The sequence below is a fragment of the Camellia sinensis genome, chromosome 14 (assembly GCF_055761805.1).
Source record: "Camellia sinensis isolate YWXY chromosome 14, ASM5576180v1, whole genome shotgun sequence".
Taxonomy (NCBI): Eukaryota; Viridiplantae; Streptophyta; class Magnoliopsida; order Ericales; family Theaceae; genus Camellia; species Camellia sinensis.
Window position 1 is genome coordinate 17,967,127 of NC_138974.1, and position 20,547 is coordinate 17,987,673.

The 20,547-nt window shown below is 35.5% G+C and overlaps 1 protein-coding gene across 3 annotated transcripts; it reads left to right on the plus strand.

The window, feature by feature from the left end:
• Window positions 1-1,627: 1,627 nt before the first annotated feature.
• Window positions 1,628-18,257, plus strand: LOC145807714 (AP-2 complex subunit sigma). Of its 3 annotated transcripts, none has more exons than XM_082906395.1 (7): window positions 1,628-1,953; window positions 3,297-3,473; window positions 3,584-3,682; window positions 3,775-3,825; window positions 5,903-6,076; window positions 17,595-17,654; window positions 17,935-18,257. In XM_082906395.1, the coding sequence occupies exons 2-7, from the start codon at window positions 3,471-3,473 to the stop codon at window positions 17,974-17,976; spliced, it is 429 nt and encodes a 142-aa protein (XP_082762521.1). In that variant the 5' UTR covers window positions 1,628-1,953; window positions 3,297-3,470; the 3' UTR covers window positions 17,977-18,257. The 3 variants fall into 3 exon arrangements, with proteins under 3 accessions (XP_082762521.1, XP_082762519.1, XP_082762522.1); XM_082906393.1 differs by having other exon boundaries at window positions 3,310-3,473; XM_082906396.1 differs by having other exon boundaries at window positions 1,762-2,508.
• The last annotated feature ends 2,290 nt before the right edge of the window (window positions 18,258-20,547 follow it).

A 20,547-nucleotide genomic window follows, 5' to 3' on the forward strand; every position in this document is an offset into this window, starting at 1 on the left:
GCTTTATCCTTACTTGTTACTTTTAGACACACTTCTATCCTTTGATTTTTAATTTGCATCAAATGGGCTTTTACCCTAGTGTATGAACCTTTATGTGTAGCCCGACAAAAGTTACATTGAAAAGTATAGTTCCCCCCTCTTGCACCAAATTTTTCTAATCTAATCACATATTTTCACAGTGGCTTATCATCTTCAACATCAAAGGCAGATGGTGTGTTATTAATAGAATTTGAACTAGATATTTTTCCTATAAATTGTAACCATTATAAATTAACATTAACATTAGAAGGGGAAAAAAAAAAAAGTTTTACATACTGTGTGTATATATATAAACCTATAATTTTTTTTATTTAAAAAATACAGTTTTAGAGATATATATACATATATATAAACATATAATTACAAAAAAATAAAAATAGTATATATATAAACCTATAAAAAAAAAAATAAAAACAGTATACAATCAAGCGTGAGAGAGAGAGAGAGAGAGCGCTTACCTTCAAAGTCGTCTGGATGGAAGACAACTGGATGGAGCTTGACTGATCGATTGAGAGAGAAGGTCTTGCCTTTGATCGACTTGCTGGGGTTGGGGGTCTTTGATCGACTAGATAGAGGTGGTGGAACGATTGGTTCAAATCGACTGATGGAGGTCTTCGATTGGTCTTCTTCCTTTGATCTTTTAAATCTTTGTTTTTTTTACTTTTTAAATATTACACTTTGACCTCAAATAAATATAACAAAATTAAAAATGACCCCGTCGTGTCCCATGCTGTGGCCTGATATGGACACGTGTGTCCACGCCGTGTCCCCTACAAAAAAATTATTAAATTAAAGGGACACGCTATATGACGTGTCCCGTACATGTCCCCGGCTTGTCCGCGTGTCGAATATCGCCACGACACCAATGTTGGAGTGTCCATGCTTCATAGGGTGTAACTGTGTCAAGGCAAAGTATTACTTATGTGAAAAATGGATCTAACTTTTTTTGACGAAATTGTGTAAGGTTCAAGTAGGGATATAATTGGTTTGGTACAGTCGATATTTACGTAAAAGATTTTACTAAATTGATAATGTTGGTTTTATTATTTTGAGTACCGATACAGATTACTTTTTCCATCAAACAGTACTGAACTGAACCGATTGAAACAGTTTGGTTGGGTTCAATTTAATCAGTTTAGGACTTTTTAAATTTGAGCCACTTTTAGTATAGTCACTAATTTATATAAAAACACTAAACACCACTTCAAACATATTCAATCCATCCGTTTAATAAATACTTTTCAATTCCTAAATTAACAAAAATACAAACAAAAAAAAGTTAAAAAATATTAAGATTTTAATAATAATGAGTTAGAATTAAGATTATATATTGTAAGAGTTTATAAACTTAGGTTATAGAGATGATAAGGTTAATTAATTAATAATAATAATAATAATTTATTATACTTATTAATATCATTATATTATTAAATTATATACATATATTAAATACAATATATATTGAAATAATCAAATTCGATTTAGTACGGTGTATAAAGTGTTTGTGCCGAAATTTTAAAAAAAATTAAATTAAAAAATTACACAAACCAATTTTTATTAAAAACAAATCAAATGTAATCGATTTCGTACGATTCAATCAATTTGGTTGATTTTTTATTTTTATTTTTCTCACGTTCTTACGCTCCAGGTATAAAGCCTCAGGTTCTTTACTAGCCACAACAAAAATGATTTATTATCTCCTAAGGATTTGTAGTTAGGAAGAGGGAAAAATTAGTCTACGCATCCTACACAAAGAAATTTGACTGTCTCTCTCTCTCTCTCTGCAATCTTCAAAGTCCAGCGATCCAAACACTGATCGGCCATTTTCCTCATTCTAGGGCGAGTTCATTTCTCTGCAATCTTCAAAGTCGGGCGATCCGAACGCTGATCGGCCATTTTCCTTCTCATTCTAAGGCGAGTTCATTTCTCTCTCTCTCTCTCTCCCTCTCTCTCTCTCTCTATATATATATAATTTCTATACCACTCGTACACCACATACATATATATCTTGTGATTTATAACCCGTGATGCAAGATTTGCAATTTGTTGATGTCAAGGTTTGGCTGTTCTTATGGCTTCCAATTAGAGAATCTTGAGATCTGCTTCTTAGATTTGTAACTTCGATGAAATTCTGTATCTGTGAAAATTCGGAGAATTGGGTATGGTTGGTGATCGATTTTGTGCTTAGTAATTTGCAATAAAAAAATAAAAATAATAATAATTTCTCTGGATTTTGGCCACCGTCTGAATTTTCTCTGATTTTGGCCACGGTGTGAATTTTCTCTGGATTTTGGCCACGGTGTGTATATTTGTTACTGTACGATAATACATTCAGTGACGAGGTAACTCTCATTTGCTCTATTTGTATGTGCAAAATTTGATAAGTACACTGGAAACAAGATTGCTTCGAGCGACATTGGTGCACCTGATGTTCAAATGTCTTACAGCCAGAGAAAATTGGTGAAAATGGTGGTTGATCAATTTTCTCTGGTTTATTGTTGTCTGAATGTCTTACCGTCTAGAGAAAATTGGTCAAAATAGAAATGGTGATTGTCCAATTTTTTCTGATTTAATGTTGTCTGAATATCTTATTGTCCGAGAAAATTGGTCAAAATGAATTGTTCAATTTTTTCTGATTTGATGTTGTCTGAATGTCTTATTGTCCAAAGAAAATTGGTCAAAATGAAAATGGTGGTTGTTGAATTTTCTCTAGTTTGTTGTTGTTTGAATGTCTTACAGTCAAGAGAAAATTGGTCAAAATGAAAATGTTAGTTGTTCAATTTTCTTGCGTTTGATAAAAAATACAAAGAAAATTATGAGCAAACCAAAGATAATTGGTCAAAACACAGAGAAATTCTCTGAGAAGTCTAGAGAAATTCTCTGGATCAAATTTTCTCTGGATCGATATTGAGGGGCTTTAGATATTATGAAAATATTGAGGGTTCTTTATGTTATAAAATCTTAATACTAGGGACCTTAAAAAAAAAATCCTCTATTTTTTTACAAATATTTTACTTTTAGTTACATTTAAGTAAAATGTATCTAAAAAAGTTAAAAAATTGCTTAAAATTTTAAAAATATTCACTGAAATTAAAAAAAACACAAAAAAAAAATTAATTTTTAAAAAGTTGAATCTAAAAAATTAAACCAAACACACCAATTTATTTTATTGGAATTTTCTTTTATTTTTAATAATTTTTTTCTCATATTTTGTTTTTTTTTTTGTTTTTGTACTTTTTAAAAAAATTGACCGGTAGATTGATTAACCAGACACCAAAATACGGAACATGTGAAAAACACATCCAACGAATCACAAGTCTTTCTCTGTCGCCTCCTCACAAATTGGCAGCTATTCGAAATCAATCATTGTTCATCTCCGTTGCGCCCCCTTGTCGTTGATTCTTGAATTTTTGGTTGATTTCTTCCCAAAAATGGTACTCTCGATTACCCTTTCTCTGATTTTTCAACAAATTTTCTGTTTGGTTCTCGGGAAAAATGAAATGAAAATAAAACAATTTTTTTTTTGTTGGTTTGTGATTGGCAGATCCGGTTCATACTGCTTCAAAACCGGCAAGGGAAGACTCGTCTCGCCAAGTATTACATTCCTCTCGAGGAATCCGAGAAGCACAAGGTCGAATACGAGGTAAATTCATGTTTTGATTTTGTTTTCTTTAGTATATTCTTGTTTCTTGGTTAAAGAATTGAGGATTTTGAGTTTTGTTACCTTGTTTGTAGGTTCATCGGTTGGTTGTGAACAGAGATCCCAAGTTCACCAATTTTGTTGAGGTTGGTATTGTATAAACCCTAGCCATTTAGATTTGAATTGAAAGAAAACAAGGATTGTAATGTTATTAGAATCTGATGCACACACCAAGGTTGGGGTGCATATCTTTTCTGTTAGTTTCACAGGAAATTCTAACCAAGCTAACAAATTGTCCAAACTATTGCCCAACTGAATTTGTTGGCTGTACGGAACCACACCCCCCCCCCCCCCCCAAAAAAAAAAAATAAATAAATAAAAAAAAATAAAATGGAGGAGCACATCAGACACATTCGAAGCTTGGGAGTACTGCTGAAACATATTGACGCCTTGTAACTTCAATCCATCACACAAGAACATTGAATGAATTGTCTTTAAGGAACCTCATGAGGTTGTAACAGTGATGCCTGTTGGAAGTTGCAGTACCAAATTTGTTTTGTTGCAACAACAGTATTGAAGATGCAGATATGGTGTGCGACTTGCTTTGTGGTTTCTATGTTGTCCCCACTGTTGAAATGCACAAGTATGCATGTTCACCTGAATCCCAAATTTTGGAAATGCAAACACTGATTCTCTCTTGATGCCAATTGGTATGCATCTTGATAGACACATCAGAAAAACCAAAATTGGAAATGAAGCACACAACCGAACCCGGGGGGGGGGGGGGGGGGGGTGTTGTGGGCACTTATCAATTCAATGGCCTTGTTTGGTTTGTGTTTCTCAAAAAAAATTGAGAAAAATTTTCTACAAATAAGTTTTCAAAAGTAATCAAACCAAACAAATTTTTCCAAAACTTGTTTGGTTTACAAATTTTCCAAACAAATCTCTCTCATACACATCAAATCAATCACTTTTTCCAAAACTCTCTCTCAAAATAATTTTTCAAAACATCTTTTCGAAAAAAGTCAAACCAAACAAATTTTCGTACTTTTTGTCTCAAAACATGTTTCTCAAATACAAACCAAACAAGGCCAATATCTTTCTGCATCAGCCACATTTCCAACTCTCTCAAGTTCAATCTTTTTCTGGTTTTGACCCAACTTTTCAGTGTCTTCACCACAAAACTCCTTGATCGACATGTCAGTGTCAATGGGAGCATCCTTGAGTACCCCATCAGACATGGTGGCAATGGCTTTCAGCCCATTCTTTGAATGCCTCTTCTTGCCCACCAATTGGTCGGACATTGCTGCAGTGAACCACTCATCCTCAAAGCACTGCAAATCTGTCACCAAGATTTCAGATTCAGCCTCTGTTTCTTCACCCATCAGTTTCTCGATGCGATCGAAACCATCCTAAAAGATCTCAATCAGATTTGAAAGCTTTGCATCAATTTCTTGACGATCTTTGCGAAACTTGTTGCAAAATGACTCCCAAGGTTTCTTGTGGTGTTGCCATTGCCAAAGATTGTTGGCTCTGATACAACTTGATGCACACACAAAGTATTTAGCAAAGAAAAGAATAACAGAAAGAAGCAAGAGAGATAACAGAGAGAGAAGATCAATTCTAACTAACTAAATCTATTCAACTAACTCTTCTAATTAATTCTTGCTTACACTTGTATCAGACTCTTAAGATGATCTTTGTAATTCATTCTTTGGCTTTTGTACGACTGTATAGTATGAGATTTATATCTTGTTTGGCTTATGCTCATGTAATTGTTGTTTTTCACAAAGTAATGGTTTTTGAAATATTTTGAACCACCAATTTAAAAGGTAAAATCTCTTAGATTATATTGGGGAGTAGCGAGGTGAGTTTATGTGTTGATCATTTCAGTTTGTTAATGTGCAGGAATTTACATTAATTGTATGAATAATTAGGTTTAAATTGATACATAATAGAAGTTGAGATGATGGATTTTTTGTAGCTCTAGGAATTTTAGCTCCTCAGAGAATTTAAACCCTTTTTTGAGTCCAAATGAACTGTTACTATTCCAACACACTTTCTATTGAGATAATAAGCGCGTAATTTTACTCTATCTCTTCACAGGGAATTGGACTTATATCCTAGGTTTTTCCAGCATGACTTCTAACTTTTAATATTTTTATTGCTCTCTCAGGTGCTTTCTTTAAAATCAATAATGTGTTTTTAAAATTTTTCTTGCAGTTCCGCACACACAAGGTTATCTACAGGAGATATGCTGGATTGTTTTTCTCGTTGTGTGTTGATATAACGGATAATGAGTTGGCATATTTGGAGTGTATCCACTTATTTGTGGAGATATTGGATCACTTTTTCAGCAATGTTTGCGAGCTAGATTTGGTATTTAATTTTCACAAGGTTTGTTCCTCTGCTATCTGTTTTTTCTATGTGCCTGATGCCATGTTATTCTTTCATTGGCTTAGATACTGTTGTGGTGATATATATGCTGCAAACTACGTTCTTGTTTTCTTTTGTTCTTCCATATGTTATGGGATTGTTGCTTCGCATTTGAGTTTTTGAATGAATTATTAGTTTCCACTTTTGGCAATAGTTAGGACCAGAGCTCTTATTCTGCTTATGGTATGAATTTCCCAAAATTTAATCTATTTCCAATGATTGTAATGAGGAATAGTGGACTGAAGCTGAGTTATATCATGTTTGTGTAAGATTCCTGAAGGCTTTTCTATATATTCAATTGTGTTTTAAAGATTACAATCAGACCTTAGATTATATACCTAAATCCTAAACCAAAAAAGGAAAATACAAATACAATTATGTCTCTAACAGGACTCTAACACAATCATGCCTCTAATAGGACTCTAATTTGTACAAAACACACAATAATATATTCTATATTCTCACACCCCCGCTCAAACTCAAGGTGTTTTAGCAGAAAATACTGAGAGTTTGCTAAGAAGAAACTGAAACCGAGCAGTAGTGTGAGTCTTGGTGAAGAAGTCCGTAAGTTGCAAAGCCGAAGGGATGAAAGGAAGTGAGATAGAGGCAGACTGCAGATGCTTGCGAACAAAGTGACAATCAATCTCAATATGTTTCGTCCGCTCATGAAAGACAGTATTGTGGGCAATCTGAACAGCACTGCGGTTGTCACAATAGAGAGATGTCGGAGAAGACTAAGAGACACTCAAATCAGATAAGAGACAACGAAGCCAAACAATCTCAGCAGTGGCATGAGCCATAGCACGATACTCAGTTTCGGCAGAAGAGCGAGCAACGACTGATTGTTTCTTGCTTTTCCAAGAGATCAAGGAATCTCCAAGAAACATTCAGAAACCAGACGTAGACTTACGATTAGTAACATCACCGGCCCAATCAGAGTCAACATAGGCCACCAAGTCCAAAGAGGAAGCAGAGGATAACAATAAGCCTTAAAAGATGGTACCCCTGAAATAGCGAAGAACGCGAACCAAAGCAGCCCAATGAGTAGAGCGAGGAGCAGAAACGAACCGACTAACCACATGAACAGCATAAGCAAGATTAGGGCGAGTGACAATCAAATAAACTAAACAACCCACAAGCTCGCGATATAAGGTGGGATCATCCAGAGGGACACCATCAATAGAGTTAAAACTTCACATTAAGCTCAACAGGTGTATCAGAAACCTTAGTATTAGTAAGACCAGCATGATGAATGACTTCATTAGCTTACTTAGCCTGAGACAGAAAATAGCCTTTGGAAGAAGAAGCAGCCTCAATACTAAAAAAATACTGTAATGGACCCAGATCCTTCATTTTGAATGTGCGGAAGAGATGCTGCTTGACCTCAGAGATAGCAGAAGAGTCCGAGCCGGTGATGATCATATCATCCACATAGAGTAAGAGAGCAACAAAACCAGCTGAGGTATGTCGCAGAAATAAAGCAGAGTCGGTAGCAGAAGGATGAAACCCGAGCTCGGTAACAGCAGTTTGAAATCGATCATACCAAGCACGAGGAGACTGCTTTAGACCATACAGAGCACGCCGAAGACGACAAACCTGACTAGAGGGATGGCGAAGACCAAGGGGAGGACGTATGTAAACCTCCTCAGTGAGATGGCCATTAAGAAAAGCATTCTTAACATTCATCTGATAAAGCGGCCAAGAACGAACAGCAGCAACAGAGATCAAAGTACGAACAGTAGTCATTTTGGCAACAGGAGCAAATGTCTCCTCATAATCAATACCATACTCTTGAGAGAAACCTTTGGCAACAAGATGAGCTTTGTAACGCTCAAGAGAACCATCAGAATGAGTCTTGACTTTGTAGACCCATTTGCAACCAACCATGTTCTTATCAGCAGGCAAAGAAACCAACTCCTAAGTACTAGTTTTCTGTAAAGCAGACAACTCATCCTCCATAGCTTGAACCCAATGAGGATCCTGATAGGCCTCCTTGTAAGACTGAGATTCTACAAAAGAGTGAATAGCAGACAAAAAGGTACGATAGGAAGCAGAAAAACAAGTATTAGACTAACTCAACCTGTTTGGAGGATGACGTGCTCGAGAAGGATATCGGTGTGCAGTAGAATCAGAGTCGTCAGAAGTAGAGGGAGCAGCAGCAGGGGCAGAGACAACCGGTGGAGGAGGAGCCTTGCGACGAGAATAAACTAATAACTGAGGAGGAGAAGAAGCCGAAGGAGGAGAAGCAACTAGAGGTATAGGAAGAGAAAATGGAACAAGCTCAGAGGGAACAGTGGAGATGTACTCATCATACGAGACCTCAGAAGGAAATGGGTCAATGTGAACCAAATCCTCTTTGGAAACTGGAGCAGTGAGAGGGGGAAGCTGGAAGTAAGATAGATGTTCAAGAAAGGCAACATGACGGGAGACATAAAGACGACGGGAAATAGGGTCGTAACACCGATAACCTTTTTGAGTAGGACTATAACCCAAAAAGACACAGAGGACAGACCGGGCACTAAGTTTGGTCCTATCTTTGCGGGGAAGAAGATCAAAGTAGGCAGACCCAAACACACGAAGGAGGGAGTAGTTAGGAATTTGGGAGAACAAAGCCTCATAAGGAGACCGACCAGAAAAAAGGGGGGTAGGCATGCGGTTGAGAAGAAAAGCAGCAGTAAGAATTGCTTCCCCCTAGAATGGAGCCGGAACTGAGGCAGAGAGAAGAAGAGACCTAGTGGTCTCAAGAAGATGACGGTGTTTACGCTCGGCTCGACCATTTTGGGCAGGTGTATCTGTATAGGAAGTTTGGTGAATGGTACCCAAATTGGCCAAATACTCACAGAACTCATTTTTAAAATATTCCCCACCCAAGTCAGACCGTAACACTTTAATTGTAGACCCAAACTGAGTAGTAATCATAGACTGAACAATACGGTATATCTTATAGAAATCGGACTTATGAGTCATAAGATAAGCCTAAGTGTAACGGGTGCAGTCATCAACAAATGACACATAGTATGCAGAACCCCCTTTGGTGAGAACAGGAGAAGGGCCCCAAACATCAGTGTGAACTAAAGAAAACGGTGTATCAGATAAAGAAGTACTTTTACGAAAAGGTAAGGCTGTCATTTTGGCAAGTTTACACCCCCGACATTCAGTAAGTTCACTAGGAGAAACTTTACCCAAAATACCTGACTGAGCTAAAGACCGTAAGCGGTCAGCAGACAAATGCCCTAATCGAGAATGCCATAAATAGAAAGGACCAGACAGAGAATCTAACTGAAAAGAGGAAAAGGCAGTCAAAGAGGTTGCTATAGGCAGATGCAAGCTCTCCACCACATAGAGGTCTCCAATTCTACGGCCGGTTCCAATCTACTGCTTAGACATTCGATCCTGTATAGAACAGATAGCAGAAGAAAAGATAACATCAAAACCAGCGGCATTAAGCTGACTGGTAGATAATAAACTGACAGATAACTGAGGAACATAAAGGACAGATGGAATAGAGACAACAGACATAGCAGACGGTAGGACAAACCCAACAGATACAATAGACATATCAGATCCATTAGCAGCATTGACAGTAATAGGAAAGGGAGGAGGACTACAATTTTGAAGTAAGGAGAGATGGGAAGTCATATGATGAGAAGTACCAGAGTCAAAAATCCAAACAGACGAAGAAATACCTGAAAAAGAACCAAGCAAACCTGAATGAAGAGAGAAAATAATTGAGGCAAATGGGGATGGCTGGGAGGTAGACAATATATGCTGAAGCTGATTAATCTGAGCAGTTAAGGAAGCCAAGTAAGGATTAGGAGCTGGAGCGGATGTAGTATACGCAGCGGGATCAGGAGCTGGAGACATCGTAATAACCAGAGAGAAAAGTGAAGGGGACTGATGGGGCAAAGTGTAATAATCAAAATCTGAGAGGTCAAACTATAATAATATGGAACTTGTTTGGGCCAAACCAGAATAAACAACTGGGTCAAGAGTCGAACCACACAGACAGAGACGAGTCAAAGTCGACTCTGGAGCAAACAAGAGTCAAAGTCGACTGAGAGACAAGAGTCGAAGTCAAAGCCGATCATGAGGAACAAGGGCAGACAACTCTTCGATCGTGCGAATTGAAGCAGGAAAGAAGTCGGGATGTCGACTCCAGAGGGGTTACGAACCAGACTGGAGAACCCACGACTCACGACTTCAGAGACGAAGCTGAAAGAGACCGAACCTGAGGTTGCGAATCAGAAGACGACTCGATCAGAGAGACTGAACGAACCAAACCCAATCTCAAACTAGATGGGTCACATGAATTCAGAAGGCTGAAACAAAGAACTCAACGAGGCAGAGAAGCTTTGACAATGGCTGCTAGGGTTTTGAACCATGCTCTGATACCATGTAAGATTCCTGAAGGCTTTTCTGTATATTCAATTGTGTTTTAAAGATTACAATCAGACCTTGATTATATAGCCCTAAATCCTAAACCAAAAAAGGAAAATACAAATACAATTATGTCTCTAAGAGGTGTAGACACAAATTTTAAAAATGAAGTGTTTCAACACATTTTAAAATTTTATGTTACAAATGTCCACTGTTTAGTTTTTTGGACTAAACAGTGTTGATTATTTGAATAGCAGGTTCTTATTTCCGATCTGTATTTCAGATCGTTAATTACACATTTTATACAAATGAAACCTCCGATTAATGAAGAACAAAATAAACAACAAAAGACAATTTAAAAAAAAAAGAAATTTTTATTGAGATTGTTATGGGTTTTGAACCCTCGAATACAAAATACATTTTGGGTTTGGAACCCTTTACTTATTCATCGCCATTAGCGTAGGCTCTTGAGTTCTCTAGGCTTCTCTTCTTCTTTCTTGTAACAATTTGTTTAGCTCTCAATTTCTTTCTCTCTCTCTCTTCTTTTCTACTTCTGATTTTCTGATCCCCCGGTCTTGTGTGATGGTCCTCATATTTATGGAGGGCCATCAGGTGATAGGAACGCTTCATCTTCATTTTGAATTTCAAATTGAATGATAGCACCTGTTTGAATTTTGAATAATAGCGCTATCTGATTAATCATATATCTGATTAACCGGATTGATCTTTGGGGTTTCATCCTGTGTAGTGTCCTTGCTGTAGGCTCTACAGGTGTCATCTTTCGTAGGCTCCACGTGTCATTTGAGCATCTTGAATAACTTGATCTTTGGGGTTTCATCCTGTGTGGTGTCCTTGCTGTAGGCTCTACAGGTGTCATCTTTCGTAAGCTCCACGTGTCATTTGAGCATCTTGAATAACTTGATCTTTGGGGTTTCATCCTGTGTGGTGTCCTTGCTGTAGGCTCTACAGGTGTCATCTTTCGTAGGCTCCACGTGTCATTTGAGCATCTTGAATAACGTCGTTAAGAGACGACGTTGTTTTATTTATATACTTCAACGGAGCAGGTTAATTATTTTGGGAAGTGATTGCCTACAACAATCTTATTGTAGGCTCTATGTGTGTCATTGACTGTATTTGAAATTTAAACATAAATTTGGTTTAAAATTTATGTGCCAACAACAGGACTCTAACACAATCATGCCTCTAATAGGACTCTAATTTCTACAAAACACACAATAATATATTTTATATTCTCACAGTTTGTATACCATGCCTCATAGTGGCTATATTCGTCTATATTTTCATGATAGAAACTCTCATTTGCTGTTGTTTTTCTGACATTTGCATCTTGTTTCTTTCTACCTTTGAATAGTAGTGCATGTTGTGCTGGTCAAATTGTGAACTTGCATAGTGATATTCTAGGAAAACATTAAGGTACAATCATGTGTGGTGTTAGAAATTGTAAATGCTGTAGTATTTGGATACTTTTTGTTATTAGCATTTACTTATGTTTATTCAATTAGCATTTGATGCTATCTCTGCTTTCCTGTAAATTGGAAGGCCTTTTAATTTGTTGTATCTTTTATATTTATTGCTCATTTTTCTTGATGATGGTTGCTTTTGGTTAGTTTTTTTGTTGGTGAAGGACAAGAAACGATATTGGGTTGGTGCTTTTCAACTTGTGTGATTTCCTGTGCCTAACCACTTGATCGTTATTTAGTGTTTCTGTTCTGTAGTATAAATATATACAAGCATAGTTGTCAAATCGAGAACTGTATCAAGAATCGAACCGAATCAAGAATCATTATGTTTCAGTACAAACAATGAAAAATGATGTCAAACAATTAGTGGTGATTCAGGTTCAGTTTTATTCAGGGGTTTGGATGTTTTGGGACTGAACTGACCAAGTTGGTTTTACCAGATTGGTGGACCGAACTGACTGAACCTAACCTATGAACCATGCCATTTTGGTTTCAATCGGCTCAGTGCGGTTCGATTATTTGATTCGGTTGACTACTTCATTTGGGCTTTTCAAAAATTAGGGCTCAAATTAGGATTTTCATAAATTAATCGATTGAAATAAAATAAGGGTATCGAAATTACCTTTAGGTGAGGCTCTGTGATGCGCACACAAAGTATTTAACAAAGAAAAAAATAACAGAGAGAAAACAGAGAGAGAAGATCAATTATTTCATAAAATCCCCATACGTTCTTGACACCCATTGTACCTTCTTATACTTCTATAACTAATTCTGCTCATCCACTAACTAATCAAGTCTATCAACTCAATTAACCCTTGTAACTAACTCATGCTTACTCATCATCTAACTAATTCTCCACTTGTATCATTCCATCCCCCTTAAAACAACATTGTTCTCAAGGTTGGGATCAAATACAGAAACGTCAGAATACATAGATGACCAAAAATATCTTCACATTATCTGACTTGTTCCTTGTGGCTTGTTTAGTCAAAGGCTCAAATTGTGCCTGTATGAATGACTTTAGAAGATGCAAAATGATGACCTGATAACCAAGATTAGGTCATTGCTTATGTTTCACTTCTAGCTGCTGCATAACCAGAAGATCCCATATGGTCATTGCATCAATTCTGCTAGACCCCACAGACAGCTGCTCAATTTATCTCTGCATTAAATGCCAAAACAAATATGTTCTTGAGCCACAGATTGTTTCCCACTTGAAAGATTATTTGCTATTGCTTTAGTCCAAATAAGGCTTTGGACTTCTGTAGCTTGTGTACAGGCAGGCCATAGGCCTCTTTGCAAGTTCAACCTTGTGTCCAAAGTTGAAATACAATGACACTCAAATCCACCAGGGTCCCAAGTCTCACCGAAACAAGCAAAGTGGAATTTTTTTATTATTTTTTTTAAAATCAGCAACAACAAAGATATATTAAGGCACAAGGCCAAAAAGAAGTGAGGATAAGGCATCCTCTACATGAAAGAAAAAACAGCGAAAAGAAACTAGAAAGAAACAAACCAAAACACAAAAAAAACAACACTCAGTAACATCTAAAAAAAACAAACTGACACCCAATCTGCAGCAAGCGTAAAAAGTGGAATCCCTCGGAACACTAGACTCGCCGAGGCCCAAAAAGACGCCAAGTATCTCACTTTTTCCCATAAAAAATCTATATCACAAGAAACTCCTTCGAAGACATGCCCATTTCTTTCCAACCAAATGACCCAAAAAATTGCAAAGACAACACAACTCCATAGCACTAATAAGCAAACAAACCTCTTAGGAGTTTGCTCCTCTCTAGGTCTCAGGTTCAAAACCTCTTAGGTGCTATCAACCCTTGTGTTGGGCCAGTCCATACGGAGCTCTGCTCTGGCTTTAAATGGGCCCCCGCTAGTGGACGGTGGGATTGGTCCCCCAGGGATTAGTCGAGGTGCACGCAAACTGGCCCGGACAGCCTGAGTTATCAAAAAAAAATAAGCAAACAAACTAGCAGAAATTTTTTTATGCCCTCTAGAGCAAACAGACAACTGATAGATGTCAACATTAATTGCTTCCTCATCATATTGTGCTGCGAAACCCACTGTAACTAAAGAAATTCTTGAATTCAGATCTGTTATAAAAGCCATTTTAACCTCCTTTGATCGATATCCCATAGGCAACACATCTAGTGAAATTCCTGAAATCTGAATTTTTTCGTTTTCTTTAATTCCCAATTCAATGATGCTAGAACATTTGTCATTTTCCACTGATGAACTGTCAGATTTAGGAATCTTCTCTTTAGATACAATCTCTAAATGGAAAAGAGGGTGAGTTTTCATACATGGAACATCTGCTTTTAATTTCCCCAACTCTACCACCACCACATTCTTCTCATTTGCACAAGACTCATCATCTGAACTGTTGTGGCTGTTGTTCCTAGAAATCTGTCCATCCAAAGACTTCTGTATCATTGATTGAATGAATCACTGATTGAGTGATTGTCGACAAGGAGAGATGATCCTTGTTATGTCCACAGAGACATTAACAAGAAGTTGGATAGAGACGATCGTTGCATTGACTGTAAAGATATCGACAAGAAAAGAGAGAGAGAGAGAGAGAGAGAGAGAGAGAGAGAGAGAGATTTAATATGCTATATATGTGTGGACGGTTAGGATTAAAGGCAGAGCTTTAAACTAAACCGGTTTAGTTTCAGCTGCGGAGGTTTGGAAAAATATGTCGACCTCGAATGAATTTAAAAAAATTTACCAAAATAAAAACCAAACCTACCAGATTAAGGAGGGAAATTGTCCAAATTTTTTTTCTCGGCCAGTTCGGTCCTCTCTCCTAAATATTTCACCCCTACAATCATATATATGAAAAAAAATTAAAAAATTGATTTTGGCACATGTTATAGAATAGTTATTATATACGGATGTGATTACACCATCTAATGGAGAAAATATTACCTTCATAGCAAGAGATGTGGGTCTAAATTCACCGATTGTAAAATTATTCAAAACTTATAATATGATCCCTTTTGGCATTCAAAAATGGACTTAGGAATAAGGTTGTTAAGATCGGGATCCTACACAAGATCGTTTTAGGGGTCTGTCGGATCGGATCGTAGGATCGGATCGAGAATCGTAAGATCCTACTAAAATGATTAAAAAATGCAATAATTTTTATATGACTAAATAATGCTATCAAAATATATATAGAATAAGCCCCAAAAAAAGAAATATAGCAATTCAATGTAGCATTCAAACATTTTTTTTTCAAAAAAAGAAGTCAAAAACATAATAAAACCAAATACTAACACTTGCAGGCATTAAAACAGCAGTAGCATTATCATTTATAGCATTGTAGGCATTTCCAATTATACATAAGCATGATTAAGGTGTCTCAACTTCACTCTCATCTCAACCTCATTCACTGAACTGCATATAATTAATTTGAAGTTCCATGTCCATGAAGGCTCACCAATAATGGACAAACCTGAATTTCCCAGAAAGTGACAAACTTTCAAAGTGTAAACAAGAGCAAAAATAAATAAATAAATAAATAAGCAAGAGTAAAATTTCTTTATTGATGAAGAATGATTGTTCAGTTGTTTTTAGTATTTTTTTTACAGAACAAAAATAAATAAATAAATAAGAGGTAATTTACAGAACCAAAAATAAATAAATAAGAGGTAATTTACAAAACCAAAAATAAATAAATAAATAAGACCCCAAAAAAAAAAAAAAATCACCGAAGGAGGTGATTCAGTAAAGAAAGAAGGAGAGATCAATGAAGAAAGGAAGAGGAGCTGCTGAGTAGTGAAGAAAGAAGAAGAGTCTTCGAATTCGAAGAAAAAAAAATAGAGCAGCAGACCTGGAGTGGAGTCAGCGAAGGAGAGAGAGGGAGAAGAAGAAGAAGAAAAGGAAGAGGAAGCAGCGTACCTGGAGTTGTTTGCCCAGGTCAGGCTTCGTTTGATGTTGAATGATTGAATCTCACTTTCCCTAGGTCAGTTTTCTTCGTTTGCCCTAATCGCACTCTGCTTCTCTCATTTTAGGTCCTGATTTTGCTTTTAAGTTGCCCAAAAAATCCTTCAAATCTGGATCGCATGGAGTCGCGATCCAGATGCGATCCTACCGATCTCGTCGATCCCACCACGATCCTGCTCTAGGGTCGATCCGATGTACGATCCGGATTGAATAGTGCATATTGAGTCCTAGGATCGTACGATCCTACGATCCGGATCGCGATCTTAACAACCTTGCTTAGGAACCCTTTATAGAGTAATAAGTAGAAAAATCAAGTAGAATTTCTTTATTTTAAAATTCAAAATACTTTAAAAGATATGCTTATTATTCAAAAAAAAGTTTAAATGAAGCAGTTGTGGAACCATTGCGTCTGACAGACTTGATCCAAATATTAGACCATATTTATTTCAGTAAAAATATCAATAGATAATTCATGGGTTCAGGTTACTTCAACCTTAAACATCCTTAAATGCATTATGACATTTTCTTAGGAAACAAATGAGGAAAAAATGTTAAAATATGTTAGGTTTGATTGGATATAATTGGATCCTATTAAAAACTTTCTAATCACCAAAATAACAACAGTCATGCAAGGTATTGATTATTTTCATAATAAACATTGTTAGAAGTTGTATATGGCATTTTCACTAAAAAAAAGGATAAAAAAATATTGGAATCTATCAGATATGATAGTTTCAAGAATTGAATGTATCATAAAAAGTGAATCAATTGGTTATGAATCATGCGATTTACGATAAATTTTATCCCAAAATAGATCCACCTATAGATTCATATCGATCTATGCATGAATCACAAATCAAATCACAAATCATAATATTATGATAATAGAGCTTACAAGTAACTTCTGCATATAAAATTGGACAGTTGCTGTAAGCTATGTACAGCATCATTATTAAATTAGAACGGTAATTTAATGCGTATGGCTAGTAACATGAATAATTTTGAGAGATCATGTTGGGGTGCTGGACCATCAGTTGAAGAAAGAAAACATGATGATATGCAAAAGTTGCAACAAATATGAATACGAACTGGTGTTAGTAAATGACTTGGCCACTGTGTTGGCGATTAGCTTTGATCAATCTGTGTGGATGTTGGCATGATATTGTGAGAAAATGATTGGTAGCGTGTTAGTAAATGACTTGGCCACTGTGTTGGCGATTAGCTTTGATCAATCTGTGTGGATGTTGGCATGATATTGTGAGAAAATGATTGGTAGCATTTTCCTCTGCTGGCCACTTAGATTAATACCCATTTGGGATAGCTGTGCTGCACTACCACCTTTGTGTAACTGCGAAGCAAAAACTATGTTTTACTTTTTAGAGGATGCATGAGATGTGTTATATTTGATCATTAAAGAGTGGCATATGTTAACCCCTTAGCTCCATTTTTGTTTGACATAAAAATCATTATGCTTGGTGAGTAGCTTCCATGTCTCTTGATCAACCATCACATTTTTGGACCTGCCTTTAAATTTATGCAGCATTTTGTCAATTTTAGAGGTCTGGTGTCTATTTTAGTTCCCTATACATTGATATTGTTCATTGATTTCTTTAATTTTAATTTTTTTAGTGTTCTGATTACCTGTCCTTTTAAAATAGGTGTATCTGATACTGGATGAGTTCATTCTTGCCGGGGAGCTCCAAGAAACAAGCAAGAGGGTATGTAGTGTTCTATAACGTTTGTTTCATTCCTCGTGCATCTAGAAAGAATGTTATAAAAGTTTCTGCACCTCCTATTTTGTGTTTTTTAGGAAAATGATAGCTACACAAATATCTGGTGATGTTACTATTTAGTTTCAATTGACCATTATATTAACTTTGATTGAGGTGGATTTCCAAGATCTCCAACAAAAGGCTTTTGTTTGTAATTCTTGCATATAATTTTTGAAACTATTTGAGGAATCTGGAACTAGAGTTGGGTTTTTGTTTAAACTTGCAGGCAATTATAGAGAGAATGGGGGAGTTGGAAAAGCAGGAGTAAAGAATTATGTTGCAGCAGCTTGTGTTCGAGCACTTTTTTCCATCTTCAATCCTTCGTGGGTTTTTTTCTCGTTTCTTTTTTGGTGAAATTTGTTTACACCATATCACAGTTGGTATTGTTGTGATAATATTAGAAAATTCAACCTAAAGGATTTTGCTTCCTGCCCTTTTCTATATCTTCAGCATGCGGCCTTTTGTATTTTCTTCTATGACATCTCTGGTATTTGTTGTTTAAATCAATTTGTTAACCTATATTATACAATGGACAAGATTGCTTGTGCATATGCTTTTGTTTTTATAAATAATTTATTTATTTATTCTGAAATTATTCTTATGTTAGAAGAACCTCCTCTGGAAAGGGTAATGGAGTATGACTTGGTTGAACTATTTTTCTGTCGACATTCTGGACTCTGTTGAATTCTCTGCAAAATAATTGATTTCCTCCATTTTTACTACATTGTTTTTGCTTGGTTTCAATTTCGAAATTAGTTTTCTAAAATTTTTCTACAAAAATAGAAATTAGTGTGATAGAAACTAACATCAAAAATATAATTTTAAATTTTTAAAAATTATTTTTGTGCTCCAAAAAGGTAAAATCAGATGAAGTGATGAGTGTTTTTATTTATTACTTTTTTTATAAATTTAATATTTATTTTTAAGTTTTTTTTTTTTTTATATAGAAAATATATTTTGAAAATCAAATCAAACAGTATGGAAATGCAAATTGTATTTGTTTAACTTCAGTTACTCTTTCTTGCATTCTAAGGAAAAAAACCAATACAATAGTATCACCATCCAATAACAATTCACTATATAGATATAAACCCAAAGCCAACAACAGATCCAAAAAGGCTACTCTTGAAACACTAGCAATACACTAAAATCATGCATATATGTTTTTGCCTCTCCATAGAAGTCGAAGCAGACAATACAGGACTTGTTCTCTCATCTGATAGTGCAACAATTGGAGTTTTGAATTTGCCTCTGCACTTGGAATTGCTCATTCTTAGCCAGAAGGGAGATGATGATGTTGGTGTTGCCTTTTATCCCTGGCATGGGGCAAACATGAGGTAATTGTTAGTATCCTTATATTTTCACGATAATCTCATTTTGATCCATTTATTTTTAATTATAACTGTCAATTTCTTATACTTTAAGCCAAGTTATAATATCATATTTTCGTCCATTTGATAGTTAATGAGGTAGATGAAACTTGAAAGTGAAGTATTCGAAGTGAAATTTAAACAGAAGTGTTGATGTATTATAAAAAAATAAAAATAAAATAACATTAAGTTTACTTGACAAGTTCCATCGACCCTATTAACAATTGATGGACAGGAAGATGACATTGCAACTTAACTTAAAATGTTAAGAGCTAACTATCACAATTAAAAGTAAATGGATTAAAATAAAATTATGATAAAATTACAGGGTACTGAAGCCTAATCAACTCAAACAATTTTTTCATCACATCTGTTCCCAACCTTGCCGTTTTTAATATAGTACTTCTTTTGTACCTTGTTCTTGTAACCAAACACAGACCAACATAAAACTACTTTTCTGACTTCTTAATGGCATAACCAAACTAAAAGTATATTCGAGGCTAGTGCCATGACAATTTGGTTTGTACTGAATAATAATAATAATAATAATAATAATTCCCACAATGAGCTGATGACAATGCTTGAAGCAATTGTAGGAACCAATTCAAGCAAAGGACCAACAAAATTCCCATTTAAGTAAAAGACCCTCTTTTCTTAATCACACTGTGCTTGTGACCTATCCAATTGATAGATGCCACATGACATAATTGAGTTGCATAGGCCTCTTATAATGAATTAATTTTTGGATAAATTACCAATAGGTCCTAATAATTTGACTTAATTCTCATCAAGTCCTATTGAAAATAAGTCTTAGTAAAATTATCGTTAAATTTTTTTTTTTTTTGACAATTTTTTATATATGTCACTAAAAATTGACAATTAGTATTTTTTTTTGGTCATAATTTTTATAAATTATCGTTAAAACTTACAATTAGAGACTTTTTTTATGACAAATTTTTTTCATAAGACCCATTGAATAATAAGTCCACTTATTAGGACCTACACGTAAGTGCCTCGTAATTTTTAGTCACTACGGAGCCCCGGATCCCATCAAGTTTTTTTTTAAATTCTATTATTATCACTTTCATATTTTATGAGTGTTTGTAGAATGCATAATGGGATAAATTCTTAATTTTATAGAAATGATATTTATAAGATGTATAATAAGATGGCACACTAATTTTATAAAAAATTATTTTACTGAGTATCTCCAATACTATTAAGAATTTTGCCTTTTCAAAGATTATGGTGAAGTATAAATTTATTTTAAGGTAAACTTTACTTTATTATGCCTCCGTTTGGGAAGTGGGTTGGCTTTTTGGCTTTTTGACTTTTTTGGCTATTTTAACCTGGGCTTAAAAGCTTGGTTTGGGAAGGACTTTTTGGCTTTTTGACTTTTTTGAGTTTTTTTGTGAAAGAAGAATGTAATGATTATGGGTTGGATGTGATATTTTGTTTGTTATGGCTAA

Bases quoted from the DNA above. Each gene is read 5' to 3' on its own strand.
- LOC145807714 (XM_082906395.1), top strand. The intron at 3,683-3,774 runs GTAAATTCATGT...CCTTGTTTGTAG, and splicing joins AGCACAAGGTCGAATACGAG to GTTCATCGGTTGGTTGTGAA. The intron at 3,826-5,902 runs GTTGGTATTGTA...TTTTTCTTGCAG, and splicing joins AGTTCACCAATTTTGTTGAG to TTCCGCACACACAAGGTTAT.